The following is a 17,000-nucleotide window of genomic DNA, read 5'->3' as shown; positions in this document are numbered from 1 at the left end:
CCAACAGATGCATATCTGTATTCCCAGTCACGTGAAATCCATAGATTAGGGCCTAATGAATTTATTTCAATTGACTGATTTCCTTATATGGACTGTAACTCAGTAAAATCTTTGAAATTGTTGCATGTTGCGTTTATGTTTTTGTTCATTGTAGTTCACAGATGGCATGAAAGTGGTCCTTCTCAACAGCAGAGGGCAGTGAGATCCTACTTAAAGAGAATGACTATCTGTATGTTGTTGCTGGTGGGTGTTTACATGTTTGTTTTGAGTGTTTTTGAGTAGATCAATCAGAGAGTCAGAGATACTCTATGTTTTACTTTGATCCTACATGCACTCACCTCCTCTCATCCCTCTCCTGTACCTTACCCTCACCTCTAATCTTGTTGTCACTTCTCTTCCACTCTCATGGCCGATTCTCCCCTTTCACCATCTGTACCATCCTCTCCATCCATCTGCTCTTCTTCCTCTCCTCTCCTCTCCTCGCCTCGCCTCTCCTCTATTCTCTGACCCCCTCCATCCATTTACCCTCATCTCCTCTGCTCCCCCTCCTTTCCTCTCCTCCCACCTTGAACTTAGTCCCCTTCCTTCTATCCTCCTCACTCTCCTCCTCTCCTTCCCTGAACCATCCTCCCACCTTGAACTTAGTCCCCTTCCTTCTATCCTCCTCACTCTCCTCCTCTCCTTCCCTGAACCATCCTCTCACCTTGAGCTTGGTGCCGTCCATCAGGAGGAGCTGCTCCCCGTCGATGTCCCTGGCAGTGAACTCTGGGATGTATTGCTCCATGTTCAACCCCTTCAGCCACTGGCACACCTGCTGGGTGCTCCACGACGACACTAGGCACAGCGGCTCGTCTATAGGCTGGAAGGAAGGTTGCCCAAGATATTCAGTTATTGAGTACAATTGCATTGCTTCAGCTCCCTAATATGAAAAATAGCTTTTTGTGAGTTAGCAGTCTGAAGAGCATGTTAATCTGCCCCCTGGTGGTCATGAATAACATAACACAAAACAATTTAGCCGTGCCCCTCAGTGCAGCGACATACAGCTAACGTATTACACCCACTGATATGGCTCTTTAGGTTGCAGTGACTGAATTACAAAGCTGCCTCTATAGTCTAGACCCCCTTGAGTCACACACACGTACGCACGCCACACAATCAACATTGTTTAACTGATCTAACCGCTGGTCTGGTGTTGTTAGCCTGGTGGCTAGCAGGGTCTTGTCAGGTTGGCTGTCTGCCAGACACTGAGGTGTTCTCAGAATGTCTCTCCACCGGCGGTGAAGCACAGGAACAAGTGAAGCGCTGCTAAAATTAACTCAGGGTGATGGAAGAGGCAGCCGGCTGAGAGGTCTCTCTCTCTCTCTCTCTCTCTGCATCTTCTCCCTTTTCCCTCATGTTATTAGCGTTGAATAAACATGATATCAACATACAGGCAGACTTATCCGATGGGATGTGGTTGGTTTGAGAGCCCCTCTATTTTACATTATTAGCCAAAGGTTTTATAGAAAGTGGATTACATGGCCTAGGCTACCATATACAAACACTGTTCCATTACTTCAACCATGCTAATTCAGGTCATGTGCTCTGCTGGAAAGCAAAACAGCACATTCCCCATTGGGATTTTCCGTCTCACCAGCAACCGGGACACACACCAACTCTCACACGCTTACTCAACCAGATGTGATTAAATCCTGGGTTCAAATACTATTTATTTTAATTTTAAACACTCTGGGTGTTTCATTGAGTGAACCTGAGGTGTGTTTAACAAGGGGCATAGATTTGGATGGTTAGCTAATGTTAGCTCAGTGTTAGCCGAGAACATAAAGTTATGTTTGAGAAGGTGGTCGGTTATGGGTCTAAACTGTCACTACAAATAATAATGTGGCTTTCTGTTATTGTACATGTAGAAGGAATAGCAAAGTTATTTGCAGTTTGATTATTGCCGCTGAAATGGCACAGTAACTTTGACAAAAATGTGCTGTTTGATGTTTCACTGTAACATTTCAGAATGTTCATTGAAATCATCCCGCTGAAATTGCAACTAATGGAACATGTTGGCACAAATGGAAACTCAGTTGAGCGCACCTCCGGTGTGGCAGATGGGCAGGGTTTGCACTTTTGGGACTATTCCATTGGTTCCTTTGCGCCAGACATGCGTCACACAATCAAGTGCAGTCAAAGTATTTGAACGAAAAGCAAATACTATTTGTACCTAGGTCTGACGTGCATCCTGCATCCCTCTGTAATGGCAGCTTAAGGAGATGAGAGGGAGAGAGTCATAAGCCCCTCTGAAAACCCAATATCCCCTCCAACAAGCTGAGCTAAATCAGATGTGACGGGAGAGAAAGAGCTAGTTTACCGGAGGTAATTGATCCCCTAATCACTGTGCAGCCGTGTCTGACAGCATCTGGCCAGAGAGTGTTTTTGAGAGAGCAGAGCACTCACCACACTCAGGCTTTAAAAACACCAGGACCACACACTCTGCACTCTTACTGTTATGGATCTAAGTGAACTGCTTGGAACTTCTAACTGAATGCAGTGGGTGCTATAGTATGAATAGTGTCAGCTAGTTGCCACGGGTAACCAAGAAGACTACAGGATGTGCAGTTGGGGTTATTTCAGGTAATGGTACACGTTTTACTGAAGAAAAATTCAGAGTTTTGTTGTACACTATTAGAGATTTGAGTGGAACGCTGCTTTAATCAAAAATAGTATCTTGCATTCTCTCTCTGAACAGTGATCCAGGCCTCAGGCAAACCCTCTGTCTCATATACTGTATCATAATGCAATAGAGTTTAGATCCATTTAGTCCTAGGCAGAGAATGCCCACTAGCACCACCACAACTGCATTAGGAAGCCCCTTACCTCGTCTGAGGACTGGGAGAGGGTCTGGTAGCGTTGTGAGGAGCGGGAGGACGAGTCGGCTGTGGTCCCACTGGAGGCGAGGGGGGGACTACAGGGGGGCGGTGAGAACTCATCACTCAGGGCAGACTCCTGAGGGAGGGAGGGAGGGAGGGAGGGAGGGAGGGAGGGAGGGAGGGAGGGAGGGAGGGAGGGAGGGAGGGAGGGAGGGAGGGAGGGAGGGAGGGAGGGAGGGAGGGAGGGAGGGAGGGAGGGAGGGAGGGAGGGAGGGAAATGATCCAATCATGATAAATGAATACTGTTTTCTCCACATTGTTTCCAGTATTCTTTGACACTTTGGGATTAAGTACAAGTGCATAGTGATATTTTTATTGAGTGTGACCACTGTGGTCAAACAGTATTGGATCGATTGATTTATCCAGTTCAAGATCAATTACATCTGACATTAGTAGGATATTAATGCATTGTTTGTAAACCTTATTTTCAAACAGTTGTAGCTTAGAAATATAAAATGTTTGGTCACAGCAGTAACACTGAAAAATAATACATAAGCATCATATTTTGGATGAATTGCCCTCTCAAATGATGCCCCTGTAAACACATATGCATGCACACAGACAACAAAAACTCACACAGACACACAGCCCTATAACAGCCCTTGACAGTCCCCTTGAGAGCCACAGTGCAGGGGCCAAAATCTCCAGTGCAGAGGAGGAAGGCAAAGTCATGGGTATCTGCCTCCTCTCCAGACACCAAGCTTATTAGGGCTGCGTCCCAAAGGGCACTCTGTTCCCTACACTACCGGTCCAAAGTTTTTGAACACCTACTCATTCAAGGGTTTTTCTTTATTTTTACTATTTTCTACATTGTAGAATAATAACGAACACATCAAAACTATGAAATAACACATATGGAATCATATAGTAACCAAAAAAGGGTTAACCTGTTGGGGATGGGGGCGCTGTTTAGACTATTTATGCTAATGTGGCTAATTTTTTAAACGGCTTCCCACAAAATCCTTGATCGTACAATATGCATATTATTATTATTATTGGATAGAAAACAGTCTATAGTTTCTATAGGAGTTGAAATTTTGTCTCTAAGTGGAACAGAGCCCATTCTACAGCAATTTCCCTGACATGGAGTCAGATTTGAGAAACGTTGGCCACTTTTCTGAAGTCATTTAAACGGGCACTGTCGTTGCTATGACTATACGGACACTTCTTACGTCTTCCCCTGGATGCCTTTACGTGATGACGATTCCAACGGGCTCGATTGCTCGTTCACAGGCCCTACAAATGAAAAAAACCTTTAGCTAGCAAGTCTTTTCTTGCTGCGTAACGCGCGTGGAAGACACCGACCCTCTCCTGTTCCAAGCATTAGTTTAGCCTGTTATATTTCTCCGGTCATCTTTTCACTCGTTATAGGAGTTACAAACATCACAAAGTAGTTAATTTAAAGCGTTTTATAGCAATTTATATCCGTTTAGTGCGATTTTGTGACATTTATTTTTGCAACGATGTGAAAAGTTGGACACGCTTTTCAGTTCATCCCGAACGTAGTTGACATTTCCACATGGCAAGAGGACAGCTTTCCACCAAAAGACGATTTCTCCCAAGAAAGGATCCTTTGCCCAAGATACTGATGGAAGAACAGCTCAAGGTAGGACATTTTTATTATGATAAATCGTGTTTCTGTCGAAACATTTTAGTGGCTTAGGACGCCATGTTTTTTGACGTAGCTTCGCTTGGCGCAAACTGTATTGAAAAGTAAGGATAAATTAAAAAATGTAATAACGCAATTGTATTAAGAATTAAATTGTCTATCAATCCCTGTCCACCCTATATTTTTTAGTCACGTTTATGAGTATTTATGTATAAGAGTAGATCACTGTCTAAGTGGCGCAAGGACAAATTCTGACCAGCCGAGTTACATTTCACATTGTCTAACCATGATTTTGGTGGCTAAATATAAACATTTTCGATCAAACTGTATATGCATGTTGTAATGTGATGTTACAGGAGTGTCATCGGAAGAATTCTGAGAAGGTTAGTGAAAAAATTAATATCTTTTGGCGATGTTGACTTTTATCGCTCACTTTGGCTAGAATCAATGCTGGGCTGCTAATTGCTATGTGCTAAGCTAATATAACGATTTATTGTGTTTTCGCTGTAAGACACTTAGAAAATCTGAAATATTGTCTGTATTCACAGGATCTGTGTCTTTCGATTCGTGTATGCTGTGTATTTTTACGAAATGTTTGATGATTAGTAGTTAGGTAAACACGTTGCTCATTGTAATTATTCTAGTCCATTTGTGATGGTGGGTGCAATTGTAAACTATGCCATATACCTGAAATATGCACTTTTTTCTAACAAAACCTATCCCATACCATAAATATGTTATCAGACTGTCATCTAATGAGTTTTTTTGTTGGTTAGGGGCTATAAATATCTTAGTTTAGCCGAATTGGTGATGGCTACTGGTGTTGGTGGACAAATAAAAGATGGTGGAATATGCTAATGTGTTTTTAGGTAATAGATGTACATCTTTACATATTGTGTCTTCCCTGTAAAACATTTTAAAAATCGGAAATGTTGACTGGATTCATAAGATCTGTGTCTTTCATTAGCTGTATTGGACTTTAATGTGTGAAAGTTAAATATTTTAAAAAAATATTTTTTTTGAATTTCGCGGCACTGGTTTTTCAGTGGGGGGGGGGGGGGTGTGCCGCTAGCGCCACGCTGATCCTAGACAGGTTAAACAAATCAAAATATATTTTATATTTGAGATTCTTCAAAGTAGCCACCCTTTGCCTTGGACAGCTTTGCACTCTCTTGGCATTCTCTCAACCAGCTTCACCTGGAATGTTTTTCCAACAGTCTTGAAGGAGTTCCCACATATAATGAGCACTTGTTGGCTTCTTTTCCTTCACTCTGAGGTCCGACTCATCCCAAACCCTCTCAATTGGGTTGAGGTCGGGTGATTGTGGAGGTCAGGTGATCTGATGCAGCACTCCATCACTCTCCTTCTTGGTCAAATAGCCCTTACACAGCCTGGAGCCCTTACACAGCCTTACTCATGTAGAAAAACAAATGACAGTCTCACTAAGCCCAAACCAGATGGGATGGCGTATCGCTGCAGAATGCTGTGGTAACCATGCTGGTTAAGTATGCCTTGAATTCAAATAAATCACTGACAGTGTCACCAGCAAAGCACACCCACACCATAACCCCTATTCCTCCATGCTTTACGGTGGGAAATACGCATGCAGAGATCATCCGTAATACCCACAAGCCGCATCTCACAAAAACACGGTGGTTGGAACCAAAAATCTCCAATTTGGACTCCAGACCAAAGGACAGATTTCCACCAGTCTAATGTCCACTGCTTGTGTTTCTTGACCCAAGCAAGTCTCTCCTTCTTATTGGTGTCCTTTAGTAGTGGTTTCTTTGCAGCAATTCGACCACAAAGGCCTGAATCACAGTCTCCTCTGAACAGTTGATGTTGAGATGTGTCTGTTACTTGAACTCTGAAGAATTTATTTGGGCTGCAATTTCTGAGGCTGGTAATGCTAATGAACTTATCCTCTGCAGCAGAGGTAACTCTGTCTGGGTCTTCCATTCCTGTGGCAGTTCTCATGAGAGCCAGTTTCATCACAGCACTTGATCGTTTCTGCAACTGCACTTGAAGAAACTTTCACAAGTTCTTGAAATGTTCCATATTGACTGACCTTCATGCCGTAAAGTACTGATGGACTCTCATTTCTCTTTGCTTATTTGAGCTGTTCTTGCCATAATATGGACTTGGTCTTTTACCAAATAGGGCTATATTCTGTATACCTCCCTACCTTGTCACAACACAACTGATTGGCTCAAACGCAATAAGGAAAGAAATTCCACAAATTAACTTTTAAGGCGGCACACCTGTTCATTGAAATGCATTCCAGGTGACTACCTCATGAAACTGGTTGAGAGAATGCTAAGAGTGTGCAAAGCTGTCATCAAGGCAAAGGGTGGCTATTTGAAGAATCTCTAATATAAAATATATTTATATTTGTGTAACACTTTATTGGTTACTACATGATTCCATATGTGTTATTTCATAGTTCTGATGTCTTCACTATTATTCTACAATGTAGAAAAAAGTACAAATAAAGAAAAACCCTTGAATGAGTAGGTATTCTAAAACTTTTGACCGGTAGTGTATATAGTGCACTACTTTTGACAATGGTGAAAAAAGTACCTAATTGTCATATTTGGGTAAAAGTAAATATACCTTAATAGAAAAAGACTCAAGTCAAATTGAAAGTCACCCAGTAAAATACTACTTGAGCAAAAGTCTAAAAGTATTTGTTTTCAAATATACTTAAGTATCAAAAGTAAATGTAATTGCTAAAATATACTTAAGTATCAAATGTAAAAGTATAAATCATTTAAAAGTCCTTATATTAAGCAAAGCAGAAGGCACCATTTTCTTGTATATGTTTTTTTACGGTTAGCCAGGGGCACACTCCAACACTCAGCCGTCATTTACAAAGTGTTTAGTGAGTCAGTACAGATACCCCCAAAAAACACTTATGTAGTACTTTCAAGTATCTTTCCTTATTAAGTACTTTATACCACTGATTTTTGACCAGGGCCCATTGGGCTCTGTTCAAAAGTAGTGCACTATGTAGGGAATAGGGTGCCATTTGGGATGCATTCTAGAGCCATTAACCCAGCTGGACAGGCACACAGTGGTAGAAAGGGATTTAACGGCCCTCTGCTTTCAATGGGAAGCTGAAGCTTTAATTGCTATGCAGAGGCGAAGGACCCCGGTGCTGATGACTAAGTGCATCTGGGATGCTTTGCATAGCTACTCCTCACTATTAAACCCCATGGAGCTCTGTTCTAAATTGCACTCTAGTCCCTATAAAAGTTCACTACATTTGCCCTGTAGTCAAAAGTATTGCACTTTACGGGAAATAAAGGTGCTATTTGGGATAGGCCCATGCTCCCAACATGTTGCTACTGGGGTTTTTAGATGTGTCATGAGGCAGGTGTTAGAGAGTATGTATAAACAATCCCCCTGCCCCAATATTTGGGAGGGTTTTGAATCTGAATGGATCAAACCAAGTGAAGCCGAGAGGGGGGAGGGGTATTTTCTCCCATAGAGGGCTATATTGATGAACTCACCGAACTTAGTCTGCCAATGGTTAATTCAAAAGTAGTTTTTTTTAAAAGCATATGTAAACAAGGGCATCATAATATCTATTAACCACTAAGTGGAAAAATGCTCTGCCGTGTTGCGTTCCTTCTTTTGTTAAACGGTAATCTAGTTGTCTTGACATTGATGTTGTGGTTAGCTAAAAGCATCGCAGCGGTCAAGTCACCAAGGTGAGTAAATCAACAGCATCGATCGCATCATGGGATTTCTGCCTACGACTGCAAATGTGGGCAAAGAGAGACATCCAACAAGAAATATGTGTATTGTTAGGTGTCCTGTGGGTGTACCTACTGCTTATATGTTTTCACGGCAAGGATATGGACAGGCTACACATGAACATATTAGCAGAAAGAATGTCATCATCTATGGCCGAGACATATCTCAATATGTAACATACCATATTTGTTGTGCTGACAAGGGCTTATAACACCTTTGATCTATAAAGCAATTTGTCCACATAAGCAGAACAGCTATAAAGCTCCAAGAGCCAGGCGTGCTCTTAACTATACGTTTGACAGTGAAATAGAAACACTTTGATATGCGAACACACACCTTGTTTTGTCACATCAACGGTGTGATTGGACGGCTGTATATTTCAGTCCTTTCTGTGCCTCTTAGCTAAACGTTCATTGGCCCACAACCTTCTGAAATATAATCTATTTCCCTTAGAAATACTCAGGCCTTTGGCAGAGGCTTTAATTAGCTGGTGCAAAGTCAGCGGGAGGCATATTTCTGCCGTCCTGGGTATTTTGAACGGACAACCACTATACGCCTATCTCCTTCCAGCTTCTTTCATCTGTATATTAAGCTATGTTTTCCATCCAATAGATGCGCATGTACCAAACCATGTAAGAGGAAGACAGCAACGCCAAAACCCCTCAACGTGGTCAATCGGATCTAACAACGGAAGAGTCTCTGCAGCACAATGGGCCATCGATTTCCCCTCTGTGTAAATGTAGCCATGCTTGTCGATAAATGTCGAATAGCAGCACCCTCTTGGACACAGAGGAAAACGCCCCCTTGTTTCCTAATTGGGTTTCAATCCCTCAGACTCTCCACAGGAGCTGAGTCACACCATGGGCCTCTCCAGATCAATTATATATATGTGTGTATGTGTGTGAGAGAGAGTGAGTGAGAGGGAGAGAGAGAGAGAGAGAGAGAGAGAGAGAGAGAGAGAGAGAGAGAGAGAGAGGGATGGATGGATGGATGGATGGATGGAGAAAGAGGGTGGGAGTGAGATGGAAGGAGAAGAAGAAAGAGGAAGAGAGGGAGAGAGGCTTAGGATGACAAACTAGAGGATGCTAGTCGCGTCTACACAAAAGTGTTTATAGAAGTGTAGCAGTTTCATATCTCTGGTGTCTGCTTCTCTCGTCTGGTGACTGTTTTCATTTGATGTGCATTTGAATCTCAGACCCAGTAGGAGAAAGTTTTCTCCTTCTTGACAATTTGTAACATGCATTTGGCATATCTCCAAGGGTAATAGCAGCATCCATTTCTCGGTTATTTAAACTGTGGAATGTATAGACAGTTTGGTTGTTTAGCAACAAAACCGATGCATGTGCAACTACAGTACGGGGCAAAACAAGGGTTGGCCTAGATTGTTGACAACATGTAAACTATATTTCGTCTCCAATGTTTATTGAAAACAAAAATACAGTTGCACATTGAGCACTTATCTCTCAAGTACATCATTACAGTTATTGGTTAACTAGATATCTAGCCATTTCTTTCTCCATAAAAGCATAGAGGTGACAGTCAAAACACCTCAAAACAAGACATGGTATCAAGAACAAGTTTAAACGAGCTGAAACGAGCCACTTACAATTCACCATAAGACAGCTTCTTAAAATTGTTGCTAGCTATCTGGCCATCCACAACCATAACAACACATGGCCTTCTGTCCCGTTGAAGAGCGCGCATCATTTTTGTGACATTGTCAGATGTGGCAGAAATCTTAATGACAGACATGAAATGAAGACTAGCCTATATGCTAATGCTAACATAAACACATGAGGCCTCTGATAATGATAAAAACACAAAGTGGACAATGGTAGTAGTAACATAATAGTGCAGTCTGACCTAAATATGATATCTGAAGGCGTCTGTCTATATGTTATTGTGGATGTGAGTTACCTGGGAGTTGGACTTGCGGGGGCTGCAGTCCTGTGAGACCAGTTTGGGGCTGCAGGGCGGAGTTGCCCCGGATGACACGGAGCCCCTGGTGCTGTCAGTGAACCAGGAGAAAGGCACGAAAGAGCCAGAGGACCTGGACGGGCTCTCAGATGGCTCCCTGTGCAGAGAAAGAGAGATATTCAATATGCTAACTGAAAGAGCCAAAATGGTGCCTCTCATATGCTAACTAGGTCTAATAGAGCCAAAATTTTGCCTCCTGTATTGAAACAGAGGGACAGAGACAAAATGGCTTCCCATGGACTCACCGGCTTCCCATTGACAGTCTGTTTGACTTGTCTTTTCTGACTCTCACATAGGAGCGTCTCAACGTGACCCTTCAGAAGAACAAAAAAATTGTGGGTTAAAATCAACAGAAAGCAACAGTTTTGAAACTAACAAATTTACAATGTGTTTACAATGTAAACCGTTTAAATGTCTGAAAATTGAGCACTTACCCCAGGTCCAAGAATCTCCTCTTGGTCTTCTTGTCGAAGATAAGGCTGTTGTTGCCGGGGTCGGCCGGGCTGGTGTCTCGACTGTCTTCTGAAACTAACACTGAGAAAAAAAGAAAAAAAATGGCAATTAGCTCATTATTGATTAATCAAAGCATTTTGTTTATACATTAACCCACCATTACCAACATTTTGGTGTAGCCTTAATGGTTTGGTGGTTGTGTATCAATAAATTTATGGCTGTTTGTGTGTGTGTGTGTGTGTGTGTGTGTGTGTGTGTGTGTGTGTGTGTGTGTGTGTGTGTGTGTGTGTGTGTGTGTGTGTGTGTGTGTGTGTGTGTGTGTGTGTGTGTGTGTGTGTTTTGCCTATTTAGGCTTAATATACCACAGTTAATATCACAGGGCATTTAATTCTTAGTTTGTGGATTTGTCTGCCTCTCGTACCCTCACTGTCTGGGCATCGTGCCCGTCGAATGTAAACAGGCGAGCAGTCCGAACTGGGACACGACTTGGAGGGAGAGCTGTTTGGCGTGGTCACCAGGGCCTCCTGAGACGTGGCATTTGTCAGCTGGCGGTACCGCCCCCGAGGGGCTGGCGACCCGGTCCCGCCCTCCTCCGGGGAGCGCCGTAAGGAGGAGGTGTCGAAGGAGAAGACGGGGCTCCGTAAGGTGGGACAAGGGGAGGACGAGGAGAGGAGCGAATCAGGCGAAGGGGAGGAGCCTCCTCGCAGGGTGGAGTGGAGGGGGGAACGGACGGAGTGCAGAGGGCTGTCCAAACACTATGGCACAAAGATTCAGAAACACCACAACATGTTTATATGTGAACTGACTGACACAAACAATAAACACACACATGCACGCACGCACGCACAAACACAACCACACACCAACACACCCACCTACACACACAGAGAGACAGACAGACAGACACACGTACATACACACACACAAGCATGCACTTACGCATATATACACATGCATGCACCCACTCATGAACACAATTAGGGACATATGAGTTTGGGTCAATTCCATTCCATCTCCTGTATAGTAAGGAATAATTGGACATGAAATTTGAATGGGAAAATGCTAATAACTGTAGTATGGTACTTTTCAAATTAAGTGCTTGTCCAATGAAATGCCTGAATGGGCTGGAATGCAATTTGAATTGACCGTAACTCTAGTGAGAGAAAACACTCAAAACGACCAAACAACAAATATGAAGAGAGCGAGACACACTCTCCAATGCCCTCCAAAATAGCCTAGGCCATTAAGACATTTTCCCATCTGATAATCTCAATATCATCTGAAATGAGTTTAAGGACTAAGAAACGGATTTCATATGGATGGTTGCATGGTATTTTACCGTCTACAACTAAATGGGTTTGAATCTAAAGAACTCAATCATAAAATCTGATTGTCAAATGAAGCAGTGAAACATGATTCAATGCCTGATTGAGTCAAGCTTTGTTTTTCACCAATCAGGATCTACTCACGAGTATAGGCATGTACAGCGCTGTTAGTTATACAGCTATAGTTGCTATGTTACTTAGCTACATGTGTGCAGTATTATGGTATAGTGACTATATAAAATGCGCAATAAATACCTAAAATCTCCCTTGTGCTGTCTATACAAAGATGTCTATCTATACTGTATTACCAAGACAAGACAAGGCCCTTGTCTTTTGTTATCACATGCTACAAGGTCATCATCAGACTACAAAGGAGTGTGCCTGTCCCTTTGAGAGTCCATGTCATCGATTGATTGGCTCTCACGCCTGTCACTCACCTTCCTCTCCAGACTGTCATCTCCCTCTGTGGAGCTGACGCTGTCTCGGAAGCGAGAGCGAGAGGGGCGGTGCCTCCTGGCTTTGACGGAGAGCTGGGCACGCCCCTTCTGTATGCTGTTGTCCAGCAGCTCTGTCTCTGGGATGGCCTCATTCAGGTCTGAGGGAAGATCACAGAGAAAATGATGATATTCAGATCATTCAGGTCTGAGGGAAGTTCACAGAGAAAAGCTCAAATAAGTAGTGGACACAGATTTGAGAAGCGCTTTCAACAGATCCATTTGATGCAGAATATGTTACAAGGAAAGCCCAGACCTAAACATTAGGCTACAGTTATCATAATATATTAATCTCACCTGGGACCTAGAAAGATAAAATACTGGGCAAAAGCTAATTCCCTGCATGTAAAATAAATCCTCTAACGTCTGTGTTACAAGAAGGTACAAGATACCGTTATGCCACTTTTTGCATGTCAAACTGAGGAGTTTAATTGATCAGATGAAATATGTTTATCTGATCCTCCCCCTGCTGTAACATCCTCTATCTGCGGTGAACCCAGAGGAACGATCCTTTTGCTTTCGACCTCTGGACCCCAATCTGAGAGCCCTTCAGCGTTTCCATCAATTATCTCTCCCTCTCCTCCCCTCATCCCTCCATCCTTCACTCCATTTATCCAGCCCCCAGCCCCCAAATACATGACAATGAATCTATTTAATCACATTGGACGTTCCCCTGTGACTGAGTCAGTAGAGGATTGTGGGGGATGAACATTGACCTACGACCTGGTCCTCTCTTACAGTGCCTTCAGAAAGTATTCACACCCCTTGACTTTTTCCACATTTTGTTGTGTTACAGCCTGAATTTAAAATTCATTAAATTTAGATTTTGTGTCATTGGCCTACAGACAATACCCCATAATGTCAAGGGGGAATTATGTTTTATAAATGTTGACAAATTAATAACAAATAATAAGCTGAAGTGTGTCATGACGTCGCATGCTTGGGTATTGCAAACCCCATCCCCCTCTCGCTTCCTTTCCCTTTCCTCCTTCAACCCATGCTGTGATCACAGAGAGACGTCGTAAATTCCTGAGAATCTCCTCATGGCCAAACAGTATTAAGAGAGAGAGTAAACTTTCAGGACAAAGGAATTTTCTCCCACCTCACAGAACTTGAGGTACGAACATATTTCATGTTCCTGCAAAAGTATAAAAGATCGGTGGAGAGTCCAGCTATTAACATGCCCATTGGTCACCACTTGGGAAACTCATGAGAGACTGTGGGACTACATTACCATACCGCTGTTTATATAATAACCTCAGATATAAGGTTTACATCTGTTTGTTGTATAAAATGAATGAGTGAGTATGATACTGTTTGTATAATTGTGTAATATGATTTTGGACTGTTTAATGAAGAAAAATACAAATCCCTTTTTGATTTGAACTAAATCCGAGGACCCGCCCCTGAGCCAGTTGGGTCAGACATCCAAGGACAGCCCCTTCCTGCTATCTGAATAAAAGTAAACTCTGAGAAATTACCATAAGACCATGTTTTCTCTCCATGGGGAGAACGAAGGTTAAGTACAATTGCTGAATCTTTAACCATACCACGTGGTTAAACTCTTAGCCGAATAAGAACAAGTCTTTGATTTGACTACTAGTCTGCAGCTAGGAATTCGGTATCATTGAACGCGAAGAAAGACAACCGCCAAAACATCCTTTCTATAACGAATATCACTGAACTATCCACAATAACCGAGACAGAAGGAACTCCAACAGAAACTAACTTCACTCCAACAGAAACTAACTTCTCTCCAACGATCAAGACGACACACACCGAGCGTAAATATATATATATTGATTGCAATTGTTCCCGAATGAGTGAGCGTTCATGTGTAAGGATTAGCATGTCAATTGTTATAAAGAGTATACTCTGTAGTGACTTCTGAATCGACCCCCCATTCTCCCTTTTGTCTAACGAGCCGCCATGCCGGTTTAGCCACTAGGGCATATTTCTCCCATTTCATGTCACCCTTTTAAGTTTGTTTGTTTGTTTATGCATTTCTGTGAATTAATTAGTTAGTAATAAATAAATGATTTAAGACAATTGATGTATGGATGACTCATAGTGAAGACTGGGTTCGTGCAGATAATCAACAATTTACGACGTTTGGAATGAGAGTAACGTGAGGTAAAGTAAATAAATCATTAATTAGAAGACTATTGATCAGATATGAAAATATCTGAAAGGTTATATTGGGAAATTATAACTTTGTAATCTGACTACTTTCCCTGGTGCTCCCAAATTCATAGTTCATTAGTGACGTTATTACTCAGTTGATCGCGTAATCCCTAATTACAGGAATCTTTGATAAAAACTATAAGTCTTCAATTTAATGATAGCAAAGACACGACAAGTGTATGAGTCAATAAGTATTCAACCCATTTGTTATGGCAAGCCGTAATAACTTCTGGAGTACAATGTTGCTTAACAAGTCACAAAATAAGTTGCATGGACTCACTCTGTGTGCAACAATAGTGTTTAAAACTTCTTCAGGATCGGTGGGTCCCTCACGGGATGATTGAGCTAACGTAGGCTAATGCGATTAGCATGAGGTTGTAAGTAACAAGAAAATTTCCCAGGACATAGACATATCTGATAGTGGCAGAAAGCTTAAATTCTTGTTAATCTAACTGTACTGTCCAATTTATAGTAGCTATTACAGTGAAAGAATACCATGCTATTGTTTGAGGAGAGTGCACTGTTTTGAACTAGAAAAGTTATTAATAAACAAAATTAGGCAAATTTGGGCAGTCTTGATCCAAAGGGTTTGCACAGAAATGCAATGGTTCATTGGATCAGTCGAAAACTCTGCACATACACTGCTGCCATCTAGTGGCCAAAATCTAAATGGCACCTGGGCTGGAATAATACATTATGGCCTTTCTCTTTCATTTCAAAGATGATGATAAAAAAAAATGCAATAAATATACAAAAAAAAAAAGTTTTTTTTCTCTTTGTATTATCTTTTACCAGATGTAATGTGTTATATTAACCTACATTCCTTTCACATTTCCACAAACTTCAAAGTGTTTGCTTTGAAATGGTATCAAGAATATGCATATCCTTGCTTTAGGGCCTGATCTACAGGCAGTTAGATCTGGGTATGTCATTTTAGGGTGAAATTTAAAAAAAGGGGCGGATCCTTACGTGATTTTGGAAAGACTACCTCATCTCTGTACACGACTCATACAATTATCTGTAAGGCCCCACAGTCGAGCAGCGAATTTCAAACACAGATTCAACCACAAAGACCAGGGAGATTTTCCAATGCCTCGCAATGAAGGGAACCTATTGGTAAATGGGTTTTTAAAAAAGCAGACATTGAATATACCTTTGAGCATGGTGAAGTTATTCATTACACTTTGGATGGTGTAGCAATACACCCAGTCACTACAAAGATACAGGTGTCCTTCCTAAATCAGTCCCCGGAAAGGAAGAAAACCACTCAGGGATTTCACCATGGCTTTAAAACAGTTACAGAGTTTAATGGCGGTGATAAGAGAAAACTGAGGATTGATCAACAACATTGTAGTTACTCCACAATACTAACCTAATTGACAAAGTGAAAAGAAGGAAGCCTGTACAGAACACAAATATTCCAAAACATGCATCCTGTTTGTAACAAGGCACTAAAGTAACACTGCAAAAAATGTGGCAAAGAAGTTAACTTCATGTCCTGAATACAAAACGTTATGTTTGGGGCAAATCCAACACAACACATCATTGAGTACCACTCTTCATATTTTCAAGCATGGTGGAGGCTGCATCAAGCATACCTATAATTAGATATTTCGGTGTTTCATGTTCAATACATTTGCAAACATTTCTAAAAACCTTGTTATTAAGGGGTATTGTGTGTAGAGGGGTGAGAATTGTTTATTTTATTCAGGCTGTAACACAACAAAATGTGTAATAAGTCAAGGGGTTTGAATACTTTCTGAAGGCACTGTATCGATCCACACACACAGTGCCTCTGTCCCTCTACTAAACATTAGCTTTTCGCTTGGGAAGCGTTGGCAGTGTAGTAGGGATTGATGTACCACAATCACCTAATCAAACATGTATAAAAGTCAAAGCAATTGACAGAATACAATTGATCTATTACTTATGTAATTATGTAATTCAATTGCATTAGGGTTTTTTATTCTTCCCCTCTCCCTCTTCAGGAACAGGTGCATCAGTACAGTTATGGAGAGGCACAGAGGGGCCAGATGTGCGTGAGTCAACAGCTAAGTGCTCTTGTTACTGTTGTTGTTTCAGAATGGAGGCCGGGGATGATTCATTGCCGGCCACGCTGCAGTGAAAGCGCCAACTAACAGGATTAATCTGATACCTCTCTCTCACCATGCTGACGCTCAGATCTCATCACAGACTGTACTGTACTGTACGACACAGAACAGCACTGACTGCTGTATAATAGAGGATCTAACACCAGCCAGTCTGCCGAGACAGACTAAAA

General features: G+C 41.9%; 1 protein-coding gene across 2 annotated transcripts in view; it reads right to left on the bottom strand.

Moving 5' to 3' along the window:
* Positions 1-17,000, bottom strand: part of LOC129829017 (sterile alpha motif domain-containing protein 14-like) — a 44,443-nt gene that overhangs the window by 11,538 nt on the left and 15,905 nt on the right. The window contains exons 3-10 of one of the 2 annotated variants that reach the window (XM_055890429.1): positions 12,479-12,636; positions 11,138-11,471; positions 10,698-10,797; positions 10,509-10,577; positions 10,204-10,360; positions 2,866-2,994; positions 2,213-2,252; positions 704-859 (exon numbers count right to left, since the gene is read on the bottom strand). In XM_055890429.1, coding sequence (XP_055746404.1) covers positions 704-859; positions 2,213-2,252; positions 2,866-2,994; positions 10,204-10,360; positions 10,509-10,577; positions 10,698-10,797; positions 11,138-11,471; positions 12,479-12,636 — 1,143 coding nt within the window. The remainder of the gene's footprint in view (positions 1-703; positions 860-2,212; positions 2,253-2,865; positions 2,995-10,203; positions 10,361-10,508; positions 10,578-10,697; positions 10,798-11,137; positions 11,472-12,478; positions 12,637-17,000) is intronic. The other variant, XM_055890438.1, reaches the window with a different exon arrangement.

The sequence above is a fragment of the Salvelinus fontinalis genome, chromosome 2 (assembly GCF_029448725.1).
Source record: "Salvelinus fontinalis isolate EN_2023a chromosome 2, ASM2944872v1, whole genome shotgun sequence".
NCBI classification, from domain to species: domain Eukaryota; kingdom Metazoa; phylum Chordata; class Actinopteri; order Salmoniformes; family Salmonidae; genus Salvelinus; species Salvelinus fontinalis.
The sequence above is the reverse complement of the archived record's forward strand: the minus strand, read 5'-3'. Positions and strand labels throughout refer to the sequence as shown.